General features: G+C 41.6%; 2 protein-coding genes across 3 annotated transcripts in view; both read left to right on the top strand.

Moving 5' to 3' along the window:
• The window catches only part of CREBRF (CREB3 regulatory factor), a 36034-nt gene extending 23094 nt beyond the window's left edge, over positions 1 to 12940 (top strand). The window contains exons 5-9 of one of the 2 annotated variants that reach the window (XM_048860014.2): positions 2173 to 2367; positions 5453 to 5642; positions 6147 to 6220; positions 6515 to 6637; positions 6869 to 12940. In XM_048860014.2, the coding sequence (XP_048715971.1) occupies positions 2173 to 2367; positions 5453 to 5642; positions 6147 to 6220; positions 6515 to 6637; positions 6869 to 6984 (698 nt within the window). In that variant the 3' untranslated portion in view covers positions 6985 to 12940. Of the gene's footprint in view, positions 1 to 2172; positions 2368 to 5452; positions 5643 to 5741; positions 5777 to 6146; positions 6221 to 6514; positions 6638 to 6868 lie in introns of those variants that run through there. The other variant, XM_075131336.1, reaches the window with a different exon arrangement.
• Positions 12941 to 15631: 2691 nt separating this feature from the next.
• Positions 15632 to 24185, top strand: BNIP1 (BCL2 interacting protein 1). The gene is made up of 6 exons (XM_048860015.2): positions 15632 to 15749; positions 16731 to 16823; positions 17588 to 17679; positions 19886 to 19987; positions 20780 to 20898; positions 23506 to 24185. Exons 1-6 carry the CDS (start codon positions 15666 to 15668, stop codon positions 23700 to 23702), a joined length of 687 nt encoding a protein of 228 aa, XP_048715972.1. The 5' UTR covers positions 15632 to 15665; the 3' UTR covers positions 23703 to 24185.
• The last annotated feature ends 521 nt before the right edge of the window (positions 24186 to 24706 follow it).

The raw sequence follows: 24706 nt of genomic DNA, 5'->3' as shown, positions 1-24706 counted from the left end.
CTCTCCAGTTGTCCACATATTTCCTGAAGTGTGATGCCCAGAATTGGACATAGTCCTCCAGCTGAGGCCTCACCGGTGCTGAGTAAAGTGGGACAGTTATCTCCAGTGTCTTACATACAACGCTCCTGTTAGTATACTCCATAATGATATTAGCCTTTTTCACAACTTTTTCACATTGCTGGATTTAGGGCAAGTGGCCTTAAACACATTCCCAAGGCTTGGACCTTGATACATACTTTTTCCAAGCATTATGCAATGCTTCATTCTTCTAGATCAGATGCTGCCCTTGGGATTGCAATCTTTTCTTCAGTGTTGGACTCCGCTCCAAAGCTCCCTCCTCTAATGAGGATACTGCTCAGAAGTCGCCTGAAATAGAATATCCATAGGGGTACTATTTGAAGAAGGTGAGGTCACTTACCTTGTGCAGGAATTGGAGTTCTTTGAGATGTGTCCCCCCTATGGGTGCTCCACTATCCACTCTCCTCTTCCTCAGCTTGAGAGTTTCCTATATGGGACTTTGTGGTGAAGAAAGAACTGGGAGTGGTTTGCCTGTGCAGTCCTAAATATCTTCAGTGTGGGGCAGAAAGATGTGTAGGGTGCATGTGTGGATCAAACAGACATTGCTTCCAAAAGTCTCCAACCAGAGTTACATGGGATGCATGTGCTCTTGAAGTGGAGCACTTGAACTCCAGTTCCTGCACAAGGTGAGTAACCTCTCCTTTTGAGGCAATAGGGTTTTGACAGCAATGCTTTCACGGTGTTATAATACACTGAATGCCATTATAGTTGGCTTTAGAAGGGAACAAACTTACCAAATCATCATGGGAGTTTACCAACCCAGGCATAAAATCTATATTCTTACATTTATTATGGCAACCATGGTGGAAAAAACCCTGATATTTAATTCACCTCATCCTGTCTTCCAAAACGGAAAATAAGCATTAACTAACAAATAGAATCCCAACGCTTACCTACTCTCTTGGTGCATGAGAAAATTGAAGTGAGATTCTCTATCTGTGCAATAAAACCACTAACATGTTTACTTATTACTTCACATCATTCCATGTCCTGTTCCCAATTATCCATTTTTGTCTCTGCGATTTGTTTTTAAATAACGTTCAATATTTTACTTTCAAAAAATTGTCCTACATAAAACTGCTGTGAAGAACTAAGTGGATAGAGAATAAAAGAGAGCTCTAAAATAATCCTATACCAGTGCTATAAAGTTGCAAAATGAAAACTGTCTATTCTGTAACCTGTTGGTATAGATATTAAAAACTGAGGTATACAAACGTATTTTTAAATATTTCATACAAACTGCATCCTAATTTAACTCTAAAGTGTCTTATCTTTGTAATTTGATTATTGATCTCTTCTCTTTTGTTATTAAAGAGGTGCAGACAAGGGATCAAAGTGAATGGATCTTGGCTCAAGTTGTTTAGATGAGAGGTGGGGCTGAGGGCAGGTAGTGCTGAACAGATGGCCTCCTATACTGGAACTCTTTCTCTTCCATTGGTCTGACAAAGCTGGCTATCATGACTTTTGGGCATGCTACAAGGGTGATCTTTTTTCCCCAAGCTTTTGATGGTGTCAAAGTTTTGTTCTGGACTGATTTGATGGATTAGGATCTTGCTCTTTGTCCAACTTGCCCTTTAGGATGCTTTTTTGTTTTGTTTAAAATTCTACATTGCTGGGTAGACTCATTTAAGAAATGAGGGAGAACTAGAATGTTTTTGCTGAGAATTGAAGGAGAAAGTAATGAAGGAGGTGCAAGAAGGCTATTCAATACTACAAGAATTGCAGAGATGGCAGCTCTCACATTGTGTGGTGGTGAGATTGTGGGGGAAGAGGAGAGCTGGATCATCCGTGGTATCGGAGCATAGAGAGGTTTTGGATGCAGTGGGGACTTTCCCCAATTCAGAAGTCATTGTCCTATCACAGTTGCAGCTGCATCAATGGCTATACATCTATTGCTGGATTTATGGCAAATGCCCAAGTTGCATACAAGGTGAAAAACATGGTTCATTAGATAGTGTGGAGCAAGTCCATTGAGGCCTTTAACTAAGTCTTCTCACTTGTATTTTCTTGAATGCTTGGTTTGGTACCTGTAGACACATTAGAATATTTCCAACCTTGAGTTTATAAGCTGACTAATGCAATTTATTCCTCTAGGATATGAAAATGATTCAGTGGAAGACTTAAAAGAAAGTACTGCAGTATCTTGCCGAAAAAGAGGCAAACGAAGATACTTTTGGGAGTATAGTGAGCAACTGACACCATCACAACAAGAAAGAATGCTAAGGCCATCAGAGTGGAGTCGAGATACGTTACCAAGTAACATGTATCAGAAGAATGGGCTCCATCATGGTAAGAGTTGTTCTCCAGTAACCAGTTAGTGTCTTTGATGCTGTCATCTTCACATAACGCTGCTGTCTCTGACTTCATGTAAGGGAGCTCTTGTTTTGCTACATGAGGAGGAATCACTGAAACAGTGTAATTTTTATTTAACTGTTTGGAATCTGTAGTGCATCCAGGCAAGAGGCAGTGCATATACATTAGTAACCTTCAATATACTTTCCCTCCAGAGGAAAATGGATGAATTGAGAATTGTAACTTCTGAAGTCTCTCAGTGAAAATACTGAATGTTCTAAAATCTCTGTGCAATACTGCTAATGTCACAAATTAGTAACAAACCTGATCTTTGCCCCTCAATACTGGGAGGCAGATCTAGTGTTGCTTGCAGTAGAGTTGACCAATATATGGTACTCAGATGCACTTTCATTCAAGTGTCAACTAAAGAATAGTCAACAAGGTAGAGGTCTGTCTTGCCTGGCTCCTCTTCACACACTCTTTCCACCCTTGTGTACTTGGCAGGGTTTTGGAATAATATCTATGAATACTTAAGTATCTTTTTGAATTTCTTTATTACACCCCCTTAAAACCTTAAAGTAATATTCTGTCTCTTTCCATTTGGTGAACATATATCATATTTCCATCCTGTGACCTTTTTTTTTTTTTTTTACAAGCCAACTTTCCTGTATTTTGGACATTATTGATGCTGTCAAGGACAAACAGTTTTGAGAATAGAGTTTGTTCTTCTGTCTTGTGCCCTCTGCTGGTAGGCAGTTCCCCACCTGGTCATAATTCTGAAGGGACTTGGACATTAATGAAATAAACAAACTTCCTTAATTGTATTGTTAACATCCTCTTGCACTACTCAAATTGAAAACTTCCTCTGTCATTTTTAATACTTATAGTTTTCAAAGCCTTTGTTTATAAAAAGTAATGTTACTTGCTGTTCTGTTTGGGATGGAAATTTTTTGAATTCAGTTAATGCATTTCTGTTTATTTAAATGTGCAATATGTGATATCTTTATCACTAACAAATATAATTATATATACCGTGTATATACTCGTTCATAAGCCAATTTTTTTCGTAAAAAAGGGAAGCATCAGAGAAGGGGGTCGGCTTATGAACGGGTATAGAGAAGGAGAGGTGGGACACAGCCCCTCCCTGCAACATTGGGAGCAAGGAGAGGCAGTAGAGTCAGAAGGGATGCAGCAGGGCCAGAACCTCTCCACTTCTCGCCACACCGCTCTCCCTCCAGCTTCCAAAGCAGCTACAGCTCTGGGGCTGGCAGGCTTCAGCCACACCGCTCGGCCCCACCCACCAGAGCAGGCTGTGGCCATGCTGCCCGGTCTGGCCCGCTGGAGCAGGCTGCGGCCACGCTGCCTAGCCTGCCGGAGCAGCTCTAGCCAGGCCAGAGACCTCCTCCTCAGCCCTCGCCAGATAAGGTGGGAAGGGATGGAATGGGGAGAGTGTGGGGGTCCCGGGCTAGGGGTAGGGTCATGTGAGGGGTGATCATAGGGATTACTCCCCTGACCCCGAGCTTCTTCCCCCCCCAAAATTTTCCCCACCAGTTGCTGTCCCGGCCTGTCAGGGTAAGCAGCTCATGTGCCAGGACACTTTCTTTACTTCGGTTTACCACTGTGCGTGAGGACGCTTGAGGTAAAGAAACCATCTCAGCCCGCCAACGGCTTATCCTGATGGCCCAGGAGCCAAAGTTTGCCAACCCCAGAATTATAGGGTCGGCTTATGAATGGGTCTTAAATTTTTTTTCCATTTTTACTTATCCATCTTGTGGGGGAGGGGTCAGTTTATAAATGAACCGTTTTATGATTGAGTATATACGGTATATTCCAGATTGGGATTTGCACTTCTGTTCACTTTTATCAGAAAGTCTTGAATACTTTCTTCAGAGGCATGATTTGGAGGGTTGTTTTGCAAGACCTTTGTACATAGAACTGCCCTTTAACTCAATCAGTTCTGTATGCAGAAGGCTTGTAGAATTGAGCACTTTGTTAAATCCTGCAACTTTTGGATGGTAATGTATGTGAAAGGCCAGCTGATGCCTCATGGCAAGCCATTTTAGTTATCAGTTCAGCTGGGAAATGTCTATGGGGAAAGTGTTTGCCAGTATCTTTGTTGTTTTAAGTAAAATAGTATCTTTCCTGTTTTAAATAATCTTCAGAAGGAAAATGTGCAGCAGAAACAGATACTCCTAAGGAATAAAGATCCTGATTTTTCATGCACTTATCCTTAGTAAAACCAAACTGACTAAGAGAAACACAGGAGATATGTGAATTGCATAAGTTTTTAATACTCATTAGTGTCTATAAAGAGATCTTCCTCAAAGATATCCACAAGGATTTGGCTAGTCTGTACATTGGTTATGCTTCGATCAGGGGCTCTCAAACAGAGGGTCGGGATCCCTCAGGGGATCACAAGGCTATTACATGGGGGGTCGTGAGCTGTCAGCCTCCACCCCAAACCCTGTTTTGCCTCCAGCATTTATAATGGTGTTAAATATATTAAAACTTGTTTTTAATTTATAGGGGGGGGGATCGCACTCAGAGGCTTGCTATGTGAAAGGGGTCACCAGTAAAAAATGTTTGAGAACCACTGGCTTAGATCAACCACTGGTCTTTTATTGTGATACCAACCCTTTACTCTCACTTCATGAAGAAAAGAAGATAGAGTAACGGATTGTTTTATTTCTTGGTGTGAATTTGATGATAATGCAAGTGAGATTAATGGAATGAGCTACAGTGGGAAGGTGTTATGAAATCTTGCTGTTTTGCCTCATCCCTGACTTGTAGCATCCACAGTTCAGGGAGCATCCTGGATCCCACCCATCGCTGCTCATGCATCTCAGTCCTAACCAACCAGTCATGCTTTTCTGGTTCTGGATGGATCATCAATAGTGCCAAATTGTGTGGTGGTCCTGTTTTACATTGCAAAAGGTCACAGGAACTGACAGGTTGCACCCAGGTCTCCAGTGTTGAAAAAATAAGCCCAACCTACTCCCCAGATGCAGTTTAAGAATGTTTTTCAGATGTATATCTCTGTATTCTAACACCCCTCAACCCTGTTGTCTGTGTATTCAAATAGGAAAATATGCAGTAAAGAAGTCACGGAGGACTGATGTGGAAGACCTGACTCCTAACCCCAAAAAACTTCTCCAGATTGGCAATGAACTAAGGAAACTGAATAAGGTGATTAGTGACCTGACACCAGTCAGTGAACTTCCCTTAACTGCCAGACCGAGGTCAAGAAAAGAAAAGAACAAACTAGCTTCCAGGTAAACTTTAAATGGCTTTTACCTGTGTGAATTAATCCTATTTGGGATTATTCTAGACATGTGCTTTACAAATGAGACCTCTTTGAATTTCTTACTTAGAGAGAGGCTGCATCATCCTTGACAAGCATTGTAAGGTTAGTATTGCTTTAATCAAAAAAAAAAAAAAAAAAAAAATCCCCCAAACAACCAGGGCATCTGATTCACATTGAAAAATGCAAACTAGATTGTACTTTCTTCCCATTGGAAGCAGGCCTCGCTGATAGATTTTGGCACAGACCCTGAAAGCCACCCTGTTAAGTTAACAAACAGGAATCTGAGATTCTACAGGCACTGCTGCCATATTGCATTTCTTTGTGTGTATGAGTGATACCAAATACAAGCAGTGGTTGTAAAGACGATGTGGGAGCAGATAATAAGCCACAATCTCTAGCAGCACGGATGGAAGTTAACGATAATGAATGTTCTATAGTGATTAGAGGTATATTGACTCTCTCTCCTTTACAGGGCTTGCAGACTAAAGAAGAAAGCCCAGTATGAAGCCAATAAAGTGAAGCTATGGGGTCTCAACACAGAATATGGTAATTAACTTTTTTTCACTTACACAGTTTTTCCTTTGTCTTACTACAAACAGTTGTATGTTTTGTATTTTCACGTCACCAGAGTCCTACTTTGGACAATTTTTTATGCAGAAAAGGGTGTTGGTATTTAACTTGTAAGTAGTGCGTAAAGATAACTTGATTTGCTTTTGATTAGTTATTTGTGTTGTGCTATTTTAGGACCCATTGCCATAAAGTGCAGTACATAAACATAGGGAAACACAGTTCCTGCCCAAGAGAGATTACTGTGTGATCCAGTGTTGTCTTTTTCTGTAGATAATTTGTTGTTTGTGATCAACTCTATCAAACAAGAAATTGTTAATCGAGTGCAGAGTCCTAAAGATGACAGAGGACCCAACATGGAACAGAAGCTTGATGTACTTATTAAAGATACTCTTGGTAAGGAATCAACTTAATCAACCACATACTCCAAAACTGATATGTAACAAGTGTTGAGTCCCTTCAGCCTAATATTTCTATAGGAGCAGCTGCCCAATTATCACCGAGCTTTAGCCGTTCTGCTTGGTTACTGACCAACAGCAGGACTTCTGAGTGTTTGTATTCATTCAAATATGCACATATGTGGGAATAAAAGAGATCTTAAAGTACATCCCTAACTTTCCTTTCCAGGACTACCTGTAGCTGGTCAAACATCAGAATTTGTGAACCAAGTTTTAGAGAAAACTGCAGAAGGAGACCCCACTGGTGGCCTTGTAGGGCTGCGAATACCAACGTCAAAAGTTTAACAGACATCATTTCACCTAATTTCATTGGTCAGAGCTCTACCTGTGTTAAGTACTCCACTGTAAATTTCATTCTGGTCTGCATGTCAGTTTAGCATTATGTAAACATTTAAAATTAGGTTCCATAGCTGTTTTTGTTTTTTTTTAACAACAATGTAATAGGATAAGTAAGCGCACGATATAAAATGCTTAATTAGCATTTTTGGAGCATAAACCAGTATTACATAGTATTAAAGCTGCTTCAGGCACAAATACAGAGATTAGGTGTTTTTAAACCTAGGACCAGATCATATAATTTGCTTTAGAAGCAAAAACACGTTTTGTGCTTGTGAAAATTTTAGCAAAATGCCGAACATTGTGGCAGGTTTATGCTCTGAGTAAACTAAAAATTTAAGAGGAAGCATTCTTTTGTAAACTGTCAAAGTTTAGTGGGTTTTTTTAGAATTACTGCTTTTTTTCTTCTAAAAAATAAAACCAGTAAGCTTTCTTTGCACCCATTAACTTGTACATAGTGCACACGGCATTAGAGCTAGTGTGCCATATAAGACTTTAATTTTCTGAGCTTAATATTGTATTTAAATGTCTGTGAAAGTAAGAGGAGGAAAAAAAGTATATTCTTTGTGCCTTGTATTTTGGGGGAGAGCTATAAATATAAGATAGTAAAGTTTTTGTACGATGAAAACCCTGAGGAAAACACAAGATGTATAGATGGTAAGATTATGGGGTTTCATGTATTTGTTCCAGCTCTTACAAATTTTTGAATGTATATAAGAATATGTTGAAAATGTAGATATATGCCACAGAGTCTATGTATTGTATAAAAGATGGCTCTAGAAAATTCAATTTCGGTACTTGGCCGGAAGAAAACAAATACTTGCACATTAATGCGATTGTTTATTTTTGTACCAAAGACAAATGCAACTGATATGGCAAACTGCCAGTCTAAGTAAAGTTTTGCACAGCTTACATGATACTGTACTGAATGTAAAAAAACAAAAAAACAAAAAAGAAAAAAAAAATTAAAGGTCAGGGTTAGGGATCTTACTGAACTGTGAATTTTTTTTTTTTTTTGTTTGGGTCCAATTATCTACAGAAGGAGCATTCATACATAATATTATTTTGCTGTTCTTCTAGTTCGCTTCCATAGTAGATAAGTTGATGACCATCTCAAAGTCTCAATCTTTTTTTTTCTCTGCATTTGCTGTAGGAAATGTTTAATATATGTGGATTTTAGTAAGCTATTGGAAAAATAGTTTTCAACTTTGAGAATTTAAAAAAATTATTTAGCTTGTTGTAGGATACTTCCACCAAACAACCAAAATAAAATTATTTTTATTGTAATATGTATATATGTAAAGAGGAAAAAGAGCTACAAATCTAATTCCTTAGTTGCCACTTTTCCAGTTGATGTATTATTATGCATGTGATGTTTCAAAGGATCAGCACAGGCTTAAAACAAAAACAAAATTTATAGTTTTCTTTTATATTTTTGTACAGAAATTTCAAAACTAGCTTCTTCAAACTTATATGTGACTTATTCTTAATTCAGTAGTTTCTGTGATTGGGAAATACTAACACACATTAGTTCTTATTTGCTCCTCTGCTCATAAGAGTTTGCTTTGTTAGTGTTTAGAGTACAAATGAAAAGCTTTATCTCTTGACGAGAAAGTCCTTTATGTCAAGGCAAGATCATTCTCTGGTTTCATGGACCCCTTTTTCTTCCCTTTCCTTTTTATTTAAAGATAATGACAAAACACTGTCTACTGAGAATAGAAATACCAAATACTTTAAAATGTAGCTGCTGGAAAAATGCAAAAAAAAAAAGTCCATGAAGGTTTTCTTTCCACTCCCTTTGGGGAAATCTCTCTCCTTTTATGTAGTTTGGCTAAGTTTGTTTGTACTGTGACTCCTTTTATGTATAGGTAGGGGATTATTTTTATACCTAAACTTTTAGTGTAAGATGGTCTGAATCAAAAGTAGTAAACTAAAGAGTGGAAGATGAAAATGGCAATCCTGCTACATGCTTGTAGTGTGTCCACAACTTATTCTACACCTTGATATTTTGAAAAACTTAAAAGGGTGGAGGGAAGCCAAAATACCACTACTGGACTGTATCACAGAGTTTTTTTCCTTCAAGACTTGTGAAAAAGTACCCAGGACTATCTAGTCAAAATGTAGACAATTTGCTTAAAGGATTTGCAAAACCTGAGCAGGGGACTGTCTTGTTGGTTTGGGGTTTTTTGGGGGTGGGTTTTTGTGTTTGTGGGGTAGGTTGTTTTGTTTGCTTTTTTTCATGTGGCGGGAGGAGAAGCAGCACAGGTTTGTAGCTTCAGAACAGAACATAATGGGTCAGATGCATCCCTGTTGTAATTCTACCAATGCCAAGAGTTACACCAGAGATGCATTTGGCCATTGAAATCTTGACAAAGAATGTCTATGTCGTGTAAATTTAAAGTCATGGCTATACTGAGATTTGAAATAATGTTAGTCCTTTCTGGTGTTTAAACATTCACAATGCTAAAAAGGTGCAAACCCTATATCAGAACTGTATAGGCAAGGCAGTATTTCAAAATACGATGACAGTAGTTTTGCGATCAGGTAGGATTTACATGACAAATTAAACTGACGATAAGGTAGAAAAATGCCCTTTTCTAGCTGCTCAGGAATACTGAGCTAACATCGCTTTATAGCTTTTTATTTTGTCTGAAAACCAGAATATGATTTTGGTCTAGCATTTCAAAAAAGACTTTGAATCTCTTTAGTGGATTCTGTACCCTTGCATTTCAGTGTTTTCTATGTATTATTTTAAGTTAAATAGTTAAAAGCTTTTAAATAGTTGAGCTTTTTAATGTTGACACTTTATTTTGTACCTATTTATATAAGTATGTATATCTTAGAAAAGCACTTTGTTTAAAAAGAAGAAGAAAAAAATTGCGTTTTTATATGATTCCTGCCATTTGCTGCTAACTCTGGGCTGGTCAGAATGCTGCAGCGATACTTGATCTAAATAAAACCTGGCAGTAAAATGTAGAGTAAAGTTAAGACCTTTGCTGGTTTAACTTTATCATAAAGATGACATAGGCAAGCTGTGCAGCTTTACATTTTAACCAGGGGACTCTGTGGCATTTAAACCGTCTAGAAATGGTTGTACTTTAATGCCAGTAACAATCTGCTTCCTCTAGTGTCATTAAAATATATATGTTTAGTGTATTCTTATCACAAACAAATCTTATAAGGGTAAAAATACAAATGTACATGTTCTGTTTTTTGGAAATTGTGGCATGCATTTTTGGATGATCTTTAGAGAATAGTTCTCTAAAGGCTTTCAGCATTCATACATGGTATGTGGAGCTTAATGAAGTCCTTGAATATTTTTGAGTGTAGGCATTGTGAATATTCACTTTAATTCTGTCATCCAAAACCAATTATACATTTTTATTTAATAAAAACTAAAAGCTCATCCTTTTTTCTGATACACTGGATTCTCTAGAATTTGTTTCCATATTAAAGCATGCTGTCAAACTGCTCTTGTTAAGATCTTGTCAGCCTGAATTTGGGTGCCACACTTTTTGAATCAGTATGATGGACTGCGTGTTCTACTGTACCATGTATGATTCTTGTCCGTTCCTATTTCCTTCATGCCAGATTATGATGTGGCTTTATATTGTGCCTTACTTGTACATTTAGAACTAAACGTTTTTATTTTTCATTCCCCTGAACCTGTTAAATCCTTTGACCCTTCTGAAAGCAAAATCAGAACTATGATAAAAGCATCATGAAGGAACTTCAAATGAACCTGATTTCAAATTCTCTTAATAGTCACTTTGTGTTTGTATGGAAGACCAATTTTGAATGGCCTTGGGAGATGGGGGTGCTAGGGCTAAACAAATAAAATAAAAAATATTTTCCACTACATCCCTTCAGCTAATGCTTTCTCTGACTTTCATGAGTTTATCAAAAAAGTTTTCTGACTTATTTTTTGGAGGTCTCTCTCTTAAGTCTCCAGTTAGATGTGGATGTGCTTGATTCTCCTCTCATAGCAGTATAAATCAAAAATAACAACACTGACATCTGTGATATACATTGATGTGAGAATCGGGTCCAGGTGTGCTCAGTTCATCAGCTTGAAGTTTAGTAAGCTCTTTTTTCCAGATTAAAAAAATAGCAGTAAAAAGCAAAATTCTTCCTTTATAAAACGCATGGTGGGCCTTTTAAGTAATCTAAAAAGGACCAGACATATTTCTGAAATACAATTCTGCCAGTTTGGATTTCATTTTTAAAATCTATACCATTATCTGATGTTTGCCTTCATTTAATAAAACTGTTAATTTATTCACAAATGTCAAGAATGGATGTGCTTTTATCTTCCATAAATATTTTTAAAACATATAGATAGGTGAAAAATCTTAGTTTTTTAAAAATATCTACTTCGAAAGGGTTGTATACAGTTGCCTTCAGCAGAAATAGAAAATATAATTTTGTTCCTCAAACTTGCGTAGCAGTCTTCCTGAAATGGTGTTGAGGCATAGCCTATTATGTAATATGAATGTTAGTATCTTTATTTGGCCTTGGGACCTGAATTTCAAGAATGTGTCTAATCATGATTTTTTTATTTTAAAGTTAAAGGTTTCAGTTGGGTACCACTAGTTCAGTATGCTACCAGATGAAACCTTGGCTTATTCACAGAGCTGCAGTTCATTTTGTTTACCCTAGGGATCATGCAAAATACATTTCAAATAGTTACTGCTGAAGCGGCTGATTCTTGTTGTAACCATATAAAGGGCATTACCATGTTGAGAAAACACCACTTTTTTTTAATATCCCAGTTTACATTGGAGATATGTCAATGTCCGCATTGCAGAAGTGGCACTCTAGAGTATATTTTTTTCACCGCATCCAAAAACTGAAAGGTACCTTGCTAATGATGTTTGATTTACATTTTACAATAGGCCATGATTTTTAATGGATATAGCATGACCAGGTGCGTGTGCTGAATTTATACCCCTCAGCCTCTTAGACATTCATTAACTTCCACAAAGGCAAATGCTGATTATGCATTTATTAACTGTCTTTCTTTCTATTGAGCAATGGAGCCAAAAATAAAGCCAGATCCATTTAAGACAAATCTCAGTTTTATTTTTTAATCTGGACAAAAATCCAAAACTCTTTATTTTAAGCAAGCAATATACTGTAGTACTGTATCAGCATTTAAAGATTAAATGGGTTAGGAATACTGGAGAGTTAGATATTTGCATAAGCCAAACTTGGGTGTGTAGAATGGTTAGAGTAGGATTCTCTTGACTTGGACTTTGTAATTACAAATGCATCTTCTATCCCAATACTTCCTTTTTTCCTTTCTCTTCATGACGTTAAAAACCAAAAAAATGTAGTGGTATAAATGTAGCTGCTTTTTGAACCTTTCTTAGAACACTATATTCTACTAACTGCATTTCTGTTGATTTGAACCACCCTTTTCCCCTACCCTTTTTAGAATACTTCATCTGTCTAAAAGATGTCTTGTAGCTCAGTAATTGTGGCTAAAAATGAACTCTAAGGCTGATGGCACATGGTGGATATAGTGAACTGACTGAATGGCAAAAATTAAAATAATTTTTAACAAAACGTGGCAACCTGCTCTGCTTATGCTTGGGGTCATGTTTGTAATGCTGTCCTCAATATTCTGTAGTCAATTTCCAACTGGAGCTCAGAAAAACTTACTAAAAGTCTTGTGTCTCTGTCAGAAAATAATTTTACCTTGTTAAAAGCATGATCTGTTAAGAGTTGCAATGTTTAATGTTGGTTAATAGTTGTGCAGTTTTCTTTTTAAAGAGGCACAATTAAAATATTGATTTTGTTTACTCTGTCACCCTGGAGCCCTAGCACTTCTATTCAGATACAAACTCATCAATGTATGCAACATCCTTTGTAATTTAAAATAAAAAATTGTGGAGAAAAAACAGTTCTCAAATTTTTGTGCTTCTCTCTCCTGCAGTGCATCAGCGGAGGTGTTGCTTCTATAGTTCTCGGGTAAAATTACTGGGGTTTCCCCTGTAGAATGTTGTACTGACATTACAGGAAACTTGAAGCCCTCTTAAAATATCAGAGTTGGAAGGGACCTCAGGAGGTCATCTAGTCCAACCCCCTGCTCAAAGCAGGACCAATCCCCAATTTTTGCCCCGATCCATAAATGGCCCCCTCAAGGATTGAACTCAAAACCCTGGGTTTAACAGGCCAATGCTCAACCCACTGAGCTATCTCCTTTTTCTCCTCTTTCTCCCTTTTGCGCCCCCCCCCCATAGAATAGGGACAGCACAATCATCAACAGGGTAAGCTTCTCCCATTGCCCCAGTATCATGCTTCAATATTCCTTTTAGAGAGATGATTACTAGATATGAGGATAATTTAATCTCTATCCCCATTCAGTCCTCGGCATAGTAACAGCAACTTGCTGAAAAGGTGCTTGAGTGATGTGGACAGTTCTCCAGTAAAACCTAGACTGAGACCACCAGGTTATTTTACAAAAGCCACAAAACAACTATGATATGGTCTCTCTGGACTTTGGTCTCTGCTGCCCTTTCAAGGTATGTTTAGCAAACTGCACACTTGAGGCTGGGAGGAACCCCTTTGTGCATGCTAGGATGAGGTGGTGAAAAAGCAGGATCCTGCATCAACACACTCTTCTCTTTTTGTATTCTCAGGTGGAGAGTGTGTAACAGCCATTCCATACCCCTAATCATTTTCGTTGCTCGTCTGAACCTTTTCCAATTCCAATATATCTTTTTTGAGATGAGACGACCACATCTGCACATAGTATTCAAGGTGTGGGCTTACCATGGATTTACATAGAGGCAAGATGATATTTTCTGTCTTATTGTCTATCCAGTGGTGAGCTAGAGCCGGTTTGCACTGGTTCGCACAAACTGGTTGTTAAATTTAGAAGCCCCTCTAAAAGGGCTTCTAAAATTTAACAACCAGCCAAAAGTGGCGCCTTAGGTGCTGACTGTCTGTGGGTGCTCAGGGCGGAGCATGCACGGGGAAAATTTGATGGGTGCAGAGCACCCTGCCCTGCCCTGTGCAAGGCCCCAGCTCCCCTCACCTCCGCTCCGCCTCCTCCCCTGAACGCACCGCCCTGCTCTACTTCTCTGTGTCCCCCCGTCCCCCTCGCCTTCCCACAAATCAGCTGTTCGCGCGGGAAGCTGGGGCAGGCTGAGAAGCAGGCGGCGGCTTCGCGCTCAGGCCCAGGGAGGTGGAGGCAAGCAGGGGCAGGTGGGCGTGAGGAGGGCTGCCCATGCTTCAGCAGGTAACCCGGGGAGGGGGGCACAGAGGAACCGCTCCCCGCCCCAGCTCACCTCTGCCTCCCTGGGCCTGAGGGCAAAGCCGCCGCCTGCTTCTCAGCCCTCCTAGGCTTCCCGTGCGAACAGCTGATTCACAGGAAGCCGGGGGAGGGGGCAGAGAAGCAGAGTGGGGCAGCGCTTTCAGGGGAAGTGGCGGAGCGGAGGTGAGCTGGGCGGAGAGCTGCTGGTGGGTGCTCTGCACCCACCAAATTTTCCCCATGAGTGCTCTAGCCCCAGAGCATCCTCAGAGTCGGCGCCTAAGGCGCCACTTTTGATGTGATCAGTGGGGGGAGTGGCTGCTCCCCCTGCTCTCCCCCTAGCTACGCTCCTCTGCCCCAAGGTGCCAGAGGGACCTGCCAGATGCTTCCTGGGAGCTGCCCCAGGTAAGCACCGCTGGGACTCCTTAGCAGGTCACTCTGGCTCTTAGGGATGGGGTGGAGTGGGATGGGTACCCACTATGGTGGCCCACGAGCCCCTCCTGCCCAGTTCTGGGGGCAGTCAGGGGACGGGAGGAGGGCATCAAGGAATGCGGGGGATTGGATGGGGCAGAAGTCCCCAGGGGGCGGGAGTGGGCAACAACCCCCTTGTGGAGTGAGGAGGGAACCGGTTAAGATTTTGGCAGCTCATCACTGTGTCTAGCCCTTTCTTAATGATTCACAAGATTCTGTTAGCCCTTCTGAAGGACTAATGTAGAAAAATCCCTGCCACAATGCTGGAGCTTTATCATGAGTCTTGCAATCAGTTGTTGTTCTTCAGTTGCTGGCAGCGGCAGGCTGCGTGAGCATGCTCGCTTTAATTTAAAAAACAAGTCTGGTTCAAGTGCTCATGGTTGTTGAGGAAAAAAAAGCTTGAACTTAAAGTCACAGAAAAAGAACAAAGCGGCACAAAGTCCTGTGGCACCTTGTAGACTAACAGACGTCTTGGAGCATAAGCTTGTGGGGGTCGATACCCACTTGGTCAGAGGCATGTAGTGGAAGTTTTCAGAGACAGGTATAAATACGCAAGCAAGAACCTACCTTTTTTTTTCCTTTTTTTAAGTGCCTGTTTTTGAAGCCAAGCCCCTGACTCTTTTTTTTTTTGTGGGGGGCGGCAGCTGACTCATGACTGGCCTGGAAGTGGCAATATCAAGATTTTGAAACTTCAGTGTCTGGACACAAAGTGGCACCGCCCCCTGGGCCCTGCTCCTGCCGCCCACAACCTTGGGGCAGCGGTCACAGGCAGGTCCCGCCCTGGGACCAGGGAAGGAGGCTCTGTATTCGCTTCCCATGCCCTGGGCCGTCAGGGCGCGGCCACTAGAGGGCGGGGGTTGCGTTTTGATTTTGATCCCTCTACCTCCCCGTAGTTCGCAAGATGGCGGCGGCCGGGGACGTGCCCGTGCGGGTCTGTAACCAGGAGATTGTCAAATTCGACTTGGAGATTAAAGCGGCGGTGCAGGTACCGTCATCCGCAGCCCCCGCGCCCATTTCCTGCGCCCCCTCAGACACCAACCCCTCCACCCCGCCCGGCACCTTCCTGAAGAGGGGCCAGCGCCCCCTGGTCCCTGCCCAGTCCGGCTCCCTACTCTCCCGCCACCGCGCCCCCACCCCGGGGCAGATGGGTCGGTCTGTGTGTGTGGGGGGGGTCACCCGGGGGCAGCTGGGCCCAGCGCCCGGCCCTCCCGCCCCAGCCGGGGGGGTCACCGCTGGGGAGTTCGCTCCGCGCCCGGCCCTCCCACCACACCCCTCCCAGTAGGTGGATGGCTCACCGCAGGCAGCTGAGTTCAGCCCGCTGCCCTCCTGCCACATCCAGGGCGGGTGTGTCGCCTCTGGGGAGTTGGCGCAGTGCCCTGACCTCTTCCCAGTCCAGACACCTCTCCCAAGGACTTGATCCTTCCCCGCCCACCACCTAGGGTCTTTGCAAACAGATACATGAGCGCATGTCTCTGTGAACCTCTCTGCCATGGTCATGTCCCTTGGAGGCTTTGGAGAGCTGGCATTGAGGAGCCTGCAGGTCTTATGTGGAAGGGAAGTAGAAATGTTAGTTTAATTCTCTGGTGCCTGGTCCTCAGATGTGCCCAGGCTAACTGATTTTCCCAAACTGTGCCAGTTCTGCCCCACTAAAAGGTTAATAGAGCATTTCAAAACCACTGCCTGTGTGTTTGTGCAGTGCCTAGTGCAATGGGCCCTGTGTCCCTAGTGAAAAACAAAACAAAACCATAATACTGATCATGTTCACATCAACCCCAAAGAGGAATCCCCTTCTTCATCTTTAATCACATTGCAAACATTCACATTCCCCACAAATTGAAAAGTCCTACGTTTCTGCCTGTATGCCATTCAGCAGACACCCTTCTCAAAAATTAATTAAACAAATTAATAAGCAAATTAAATTACATTACCCATCAATGGCTTCTAACCTGTCTGTTATTTCTTTTAGGATATCAGTGATTGTCAAGGGCCCTTAAGTGTGCTTACAGAATTAAATGCCAGAGTAAAGGAAAAGTTTCAACATTTACGTCTCAGAATACAGGTGAGGCATAACATAACGACAAAAATGAGATGCTGGCAGGTAACAGTAACAGTGTTAATGGTGCTTCGTAATAGGGTTTGCCTGGGTTTTCTAGAGAAACCGAAGTTTTATTTGCCTGTGTGTTAGGTAGAATGAAGGTTAAAATGTATCAGGGTGACACTGCAGTACTAGTATCTTGGAGCCATTTATAAACCGTAATATTGAGAATTTCTAATTGTTTATGTATTGAGCATAATAAGTAAAAATCGTTAATTCTGGGGGTCTCATCCCACAAATATGTGTCTTGCAAGTATACCTTCCTTTGCAATTGATGGAGTCTAAGATGACAAGTTCTGCAGAAATTAAATTTACTTTTAAAAGAAAAATTAAATTCCTAAACACTAGTTACAGTGGTAACCTTCTAAATGGGCTGATACTCATAGCTTTCTCTAAAATCAGAAGAGGAAAATTGGCATGATTCTTGTCACTTCCATTGTTGCCAATAGTCTGCTGAAAAGCAGCAGTGAAGTTAACCTGCCAGTCTACTTATTGCTCTGTGTTCTCTGGCTGATGTGAAAGTATGTTGATTCTTGTCTTGTTATTGGGGTCGTTCAAGAGCCAACGGGTTAGGATGCACATGACTAGTCATTCTAAACTAATCTAGATCCAAACCAAGGGTTTCAGCAGTATCAAGTTAGTTATCCTCTCTGGTGTAGAAAAAAGTAATGATTGTAGATGGTGACAGCTTATGCTCAGATTTTAGTATGTCTGCTTTTATACTGAAGGAGCTTGAGCAGATGGCTAAGGAACGAGATAAAGAATCAGAGAAACAAGCTTTACTCCAAGAAGTAGAGAACCATAAAAAACAAATGCTCAGGTAGGTAAAGATGGTGACAGTATGTACGGACTCTTCATTTAATCGTACACACTTAGGATCTCAAAGCACTTTACAAAAGTGGGTGAGCTTCATTACCCTCATATTACAGATGGGGTCACCTAGGTCAGTGGTTTTCAAACTGTGGGTCGTGACCCAGTACTGGGTCATGGAATGTAAGGCATTGGGTCGTGGCAGCTCTGGTCAGCACTGCTGACTGGGCCATTGAAAGTCCCGTCAGTGGTGCTGCCCTGCTAAGACAGGCTAGTCCCTACCTCTTCTGACACCACGCTGCGCCCCAGAAGCGGCCAGCAGCAGGTCCGGCTCCGAGGCAGGAGGTCACGGGGCTCCGTGCACTGCCCCCATGCCGAGCACTAGCTCCGTACTCCCATTGGGCAGGAACTGCTTGCACACCTCTGCTTAGGAGCTGGACCTGTACGGACAGAATCCAATGCACCGCTACAGACTAGGGACCGAATGGCTAGGCAGCAGTTCTGCGGAAAAGGACCTAGGGGTGACAGTGGACGAGAAGCTGGATATGAGTCAGCAGTGTGCCCTTGTTGCCAAGAAGGTCAATGGCATTTTGGGATGTATAAGTAGGGGAATAGCGAGCAGATCGAGGGACGTGATCGTTCCCCTCTATTCGACATTGGTGAGGCCTCATCTGGAGTACTGTGTCCAGTTTTGGGCCCCACACTACAAGAAGGATGTGGATAAATTGGAGAGAGTCCAGCGAAGGGCAACAAAAACGATTAGGGGTCTAGAACACATGACTTATGAGGAGAGGCTGAGGGAGCTGGGATTGTTTAGCCTGCAGAAGAGAAGAATGAGGGGGGATTTGATAGCTGCTTTCAACTACCTGAAAGGGGGTTCCAAAGAGGATGGCTCTAGACTGTTCTCAATGGTAGCAGATGACAGAACAAGGAGTAATGGTCTCAAGTTGCAGTGGGGGAGGTTTAGATTGGATATTAGGAAAAACTTTTTCACTAAGAGGGTGGTGAAACACTGGAATGCGTTACCTAGGGAGGTGGTAGAATCTCCTTCCTTAGATACTTTTAAGGTCAGGCTTGACAAAGCCCTGGCTGGGATGATTTAACTGGGAATTGGTCCTGCTTCGAGCAGGGGGTTGGACTAGATGACCTTCTGGGGTCCCTTCCAACCCTGATATTCTATGATTCTATGACCTGCTGCTGGCCGCTTCCAGAGCACAGCACAGTCTGCGGTGCCTGGACAGGTGGGAAGCCTGCCTCTGCACCCTGGCTGCGCCACTGACCGGGAGCCACCAGAGGTAAACCCGCACCCCAACCCTGAGCCCCACCCCTCATCCACAGCCCCACCCCAGACCCGGCACCCCCAGCCCAGAGCCCTGACCCCCTCCCACACCCCAAACCCCTGCCCAGAGCCCCCTCCCACACCTCAAACCTCTCATCCCCAGCTCTGTTGGGTCGCGGGAATCAACAATTTTCTTCAACTGGGGTGCCAGAAAAAAAGTTTGAAAACCACACCTAGGGGAAGTGACTTGCACAAGGTCACCGAGTAAATCAATGATAGAGTCAAAAATAGAATTCAGATCTCCTGAAGCACAGTCTCTTGTTCTAATCTCCGAGTTGTGTTTTATATATATATATTACCTTTCTGTCAAATAGAATTGTTTGAATAGTTATTCTTGACGACACTCAGAACAGGGATGGAATGTAATTAGATTTTCAACAGCTTACACGATAATCTTCCTTGCCTTGCTCTCTAAACATACAGAAGAGGAGAAATGTATGAGGGAATGGGATATTTCTACTCTTAGCATGATGTAGAAGTAGATTTCAGAGTGGTAGCCGTGTTAGTCTGTATCAGCAAAAACAACGAGGAGTCCTTGTGGCACCTTAGAGACTGACAAATTTATTTGGGCATCAGCTTTCGTGGGCTAGAACCTACTTCATGCATCTGATGAATTGGGTTCTAGCCCACGAAAGCTTATGCCCAAATAAATTTGTTAGTCTCTAAGGTGCCACAACGACTGCTCGTTGCTTTTATGTAGAAGTAGTTCACATAATATATTTTACATGTTGATTGTTACTGATAAGTAGGTGGGATGTTGTTGGGGTGTGGTATTTATTTGTGCCCAACTGCCTTGTATCTGGCTGGCACCTGAAAATCTTTCTAGCTTTGCGAACTGTCGCCATCATTCTAAAACATTGTACACTTGTGATTTCAGCAATCAGACAGCTTGGAGAAAGGCAAATCTAGCTTGCAAAATTGCTATAGACAACTCTGAGAAAGATGAACTGCTGCAAAGAGGAGACCCATTAAGACAAAGGTACTAAATCTTTCCTTTGTAATTAGAGAATTTAAACAATAGATGCTGTATCCAGTTATTCTAAAAAGAAATAGTAATACATTGTGTGTGTGTGTGTGTGTGTACTGTAAACTACGTGGTTCCATTTAGAAGGTGGGTCCTTTTATTGACACCTATTACCTTCTGTGTAAATAAAGGTGTGGTTGATTTGTAATATTCAGTTAAACTGTACATTCTCCCACTTTTGTTAGGAAGGGGGAAACTGTTAAGACTGCTCCAAAGTTTGTGTGGTTTACATCAAGTGTATCATAGACATAAAGTACAAGTTACAAATCTGCCTGATATCATTATTTCACACCAAGAATTGGATTGTTTTATATAATTTGTGAATTAAACACTTGTCTTATTTAATCGGCGAGGAACATCAAACTGGGTATAAAAGGTAACAAAGCAGTGGCTTTAATCACTGTTTCCATATTGTGTCATGAAATAGTATATTTGTGGATCAGCATCTGATGACACTTGGACCCCTTCTCTCAGCCACTGCCTAGTAACTGTCTCAGGGGCTGCTGCTCTAAAATTCAGTGACTTTGGGCTTTAGTGAGGATTTTGGGTGCACATTCAAATCAACTACCTCATTTGAATGAGCACATTAAAATAATGTGTGTATGTGCTTTGTACATCTGAAGGCGACTATGGTTGGTGCCAAATTCCAGCTCTAAACACCCTATTACTATCAGAAGCAGCAAGCATCAAACACCCCAGAGATGTGATTTTATTCCTTGCCATTTTATTTTTCCTTTCTTCCTTCAGAAAAACCACAAAGGAAAGCCTGGCAGAGAATGCAAGTAAAATTACAGAGAACCTGATGGGCATTAGCAGAATGATGTCTCAGCAGGTCCAGCAGAGTGAGGAGACCATGCATACGCTAGGTACAGATGCAACCCAAGTCTTTGGTTATGGATTATAAAAAATTGATTGAAATTAATAGGCAGCAGGTTTAAAACAACCAAAAGGAAGTACTTCTTCACACAACACACAGTCAGTCTGTGGAACTCATTGCCAGGGGATGTTATGAAGGCCAAAACTATCACAGAGTTCAAAAAAGAATTAGATAAGTTTGTGGAGGATAGGTCTATCAATGGCTGTTAGCCAGGGTGGTCAGGGATGCGATTCCATGCTCTGGGTGTCCCTAGCCTCTGATTGCCAGAAGCTTGGAGTGGACAACGGGATGGATGAGTTGATGATTGCCTGTTCTGTTCATTCCCTCTTAAGCAACTGGCATTGGCCACTGTTGGAAGACAGGATACTGGGCTAGATGGACATTTGGTCTGACCCAGTATGACTGTTCTTATGTATAGGATTATTGCACTAGTCTTTTGCCTCTGGAGACCTGGGTTCAGACCTGTTTTAAAGGAGAATGATGCTCTATTCCTAGAGGTGACTCTTGCAGGATAGAGTGAGGAAAATTGGCAGGGTGCAGTGGAAACTTGCACTGCGCTGCCCATGATGAACTTATTTTGCAGATACTTAGACGACTTCTGTTGCAGGACTTTCAGTCAGTACCTGTCACCAGAACTAACATTTTCACACAAAACAGAGAATAACAACTGGCTGTGGCTTGGAGTTATATTTCAGACCATCCTCCTGACTGGTGGCGAGTTTTGTAAAATCGTCTAAGAAAAAGAAGAAAGAGGAAGAAGCTGATTGGAGACTCTTGGTTCTGTGTAAAATCTTTTCTGTGATATGAGATCACTGACATTCCACAGCAAATTTGATGGCAAAGCAACAATGTCAGGGACAGTTTGTTTGCCATTATTTTATACTGTTTTCCTAGCATACATGGTGTCATATCAAAGAAATACAAAAATATGATGTGTGGGTGTGTCTGTATAAATAGAGAGACATACCCACACACAGAAGGAAGTTTAACATGGATACAAGAAGATTGCTTTTACCCAGCCCTCCAGCTGGGTTGACTAAGGCAGGACGAGATCAAGTGATTTGTACCCAAGGTCACGTGCTGTGTCAGTAATGCATCTAGGACTAGGAACCCAGGACTTGGCCAGCTCTTTCCTTTAGATCCTAGAACAATAAATCAAGTGGGCTGTCAAAATTGGTGATTCATGAACCATTTAGAAGTCGGATGTGTGCCAGCTGGGCCTCTTATATTTGCTGTGCTTGGAGAGAGAAAGAAAGAGAGTGGGATTTAAAGGATAGGTTAGATAATGCAACTTTCTCTCCCTCACTATCTACCCCCATCTGGAGATGGCAGCTGTGCACAGTTCCTGCACGCAGAAAAAGTATGTTTCTTTTCCTTTTAAATAAGACAGATTTGGCAGTCACTCTGTCACCCATTTTCTGGCTGAATAGTGCTTACAGTTTGTCATGGGAGGAGCTATCAAAGATTGTCTGCTGTGAGAAAACCAGCTGTGGATTTTGAGTCTGTAGTTAGAATTTTAACATCTAAAAAATAACAGTCCTTTTTCCAGTATTTGATTGTGGAGCAAGGAAGCCATGCTTTGTCACTAACCATGGGAAACAACAACTATTTTCCCTTTGCCACTTGGATAAAGGACCTTTCTTTAAGGATGGGACATCAGAGTTTGTGATATGATGGATTATGATAATATTTCTTTCATAAGATTGCATGCTCATATGAGTGAACAGCACATTTGAAGTTTGACCTTTCTTTATTCATTTAGCTCTGTACAAATTCAGCTGCATTTTCTCAGTTACAGGATGTGGATTGTGCAAGAAAATGGAGACTCGGGCTTCTGCTTTTCATTATTTAGTAATATGAAGAGAGAATTGTTTTGCAAAAACACAAACTAAAAAGCCCCTGTATGCCATGTCATTATTTTGTTGTATTCTCAAACAAACTCTTTGTTCAATGGAGTCCAGCTAATACCCTCACCCTAAGATTAGAATTTTTACAGAGAAATTGTACATTTTTAAAAAAGAAAGCCAAATGTTTGGAAGTGAACCATTAAGGGATCTGTTGAGGCCCTGACTGCTTCATCACTCTTCCTGACTTTCATCGAATTACTTTCCTAGCTCAGAGGGACACTTCTAGTGGTGAGAGAGCACTTCGGTTTCCATGACCATACTCAGATGCTGGCCTACACTGAAGTTGCCAGTAATGGTGCCAGTTGTGATGGCAGTTTCTCTCTAGTAAGAATGGAGCTGAATCCACCAAACTTGTTTCACACAGACCTCAAAAGGCAATGACTTCTGTTCACAAGTGACCTGAACTAGATTTGATGATCCAGTAATCTAAGCATGAATGGTCCTGTATCCTGTTACCAGATCTGCAAACCATCCAGCCCTCCTAGTTTCTTTTGCTTTGTGTTTTTTTCCAAGGCATATTAGGGCTCCTGTGTGGTGAAAGATTCTGCAGGAACATGATCTGCATTGATATTACCGCTAGTCAGACTAACCCGTGGGGGTGAAACTATATGTAGTTTCCTTTATGCATGTTTCCATTGTAAGATGCTTTGAAGCACACTCAGCTGAAACTTTACACTTTCTCATTTCAGCCAATTCTTCACGAACCATCCTGGATGCGAATGAGGAATTTAAGTCCATGTCGGGGACAATACAATTGGGGCGAAAGCTCATTACAAAGTACAACCGCAGAGAACTGACGGATAAGCTGCTCATTTTTCTCGCCCTGGCCTTATTTTTGGCCACTGTGCTCTACATCCTGAAAAAGAGACTCTTTCCATTTTTGTAAAATTCCAAAGCACATGGACCACCAAATATTATGAAAGACCAGAAAGAGAGATGGGGTAATAATAATAAGGGTCGGTGTAACTGGTTTCCAGCACTGTTCTAGCTGAAAGAGGGTTAGAGCAGACAGGTCTTTATATGGTATAAATGGAGTACAATACCTGGCTAAGATATCAAGCAAGCTTGCTCGCACAGATAGGGGCCGGAGCAGAAAGAATGAGGTGGACAGAAGTAACACCCTTGTCTCTGCTGGCTTGGGGAAACAGAGAAGCAGTTGGTGATCATGGCAGGTGCTAGTCTTAATTTTCAACCCTTCTCCCATCTCAGCATGAAATGACCTGTTACTTAACGGTCTGATCAGGAGGTGCCTTATCAGCTGCATGTAAGATGATGAGGAATGTGAGGAGAGAAAAGAGGATGGAAGCAAATAAAAAAACCCAAACTTAGATACATTCCTTTAATAAACTATTTATAGTGTCTGCGTAAATTGAGTCTTATTTAAACGGAGGAATTACACCTGTATTGAAGGAACCGAATTGTATATACAAGGTCTGTCTTACTTTAAAACTGAATCTGCCTTTGACTTACAAAGATGGCTGCTGCAGGAATGAAATTAAATAAGTAGCTTTAGAATGAAAACTGTCATGCCACCTTTTCACAAGGCAAGTTCCAAATGTAGTCTGATAATATGGGAAATACATCTTGTGCCTTCTTGCGGCCAAAGTTACTGTGTTTCTTTGAGAATGTAGTTCAGATATATTCTGTGGCTTCCTTTCAGGTCTGCACTTGGAGGACTCCAGTTGATATTTGAGTAGAAAGGCCCATTTGCCTTGATTCAGCACAGCTTTGTGATGCTGACATTTCCTCACTGCTGGATAGAGAATTCCTGCCATACTGTTAGTGTAAGAGGCATAGGAATGTATTTCATATGATCAATTCCTAAGGAGTACTGTGAAGTTACAGAAAAGGGATTTCAGTTGGGGATACAAAAAGAACTTAGAAAAACCA

The sequence above is a fragment of the Caretta caretta genome, chromosome 8 (assembly GCF_965140235.1).
Source record: "Caretta caretta isolate rCarCar2 chromosome 8, rCarCar1.hap1, whole genome shotgun sequence".
Taxonomy (NCBI): Eukaryota; Metazoa; Chordata; order Testudines; family Cheloniidae; genus Caretta; species Caretta caretta.
Note: the sequence above shows the minus strand (reverse complement) of the source record. Positions and strands in the feature narration are given on the sequence as shown.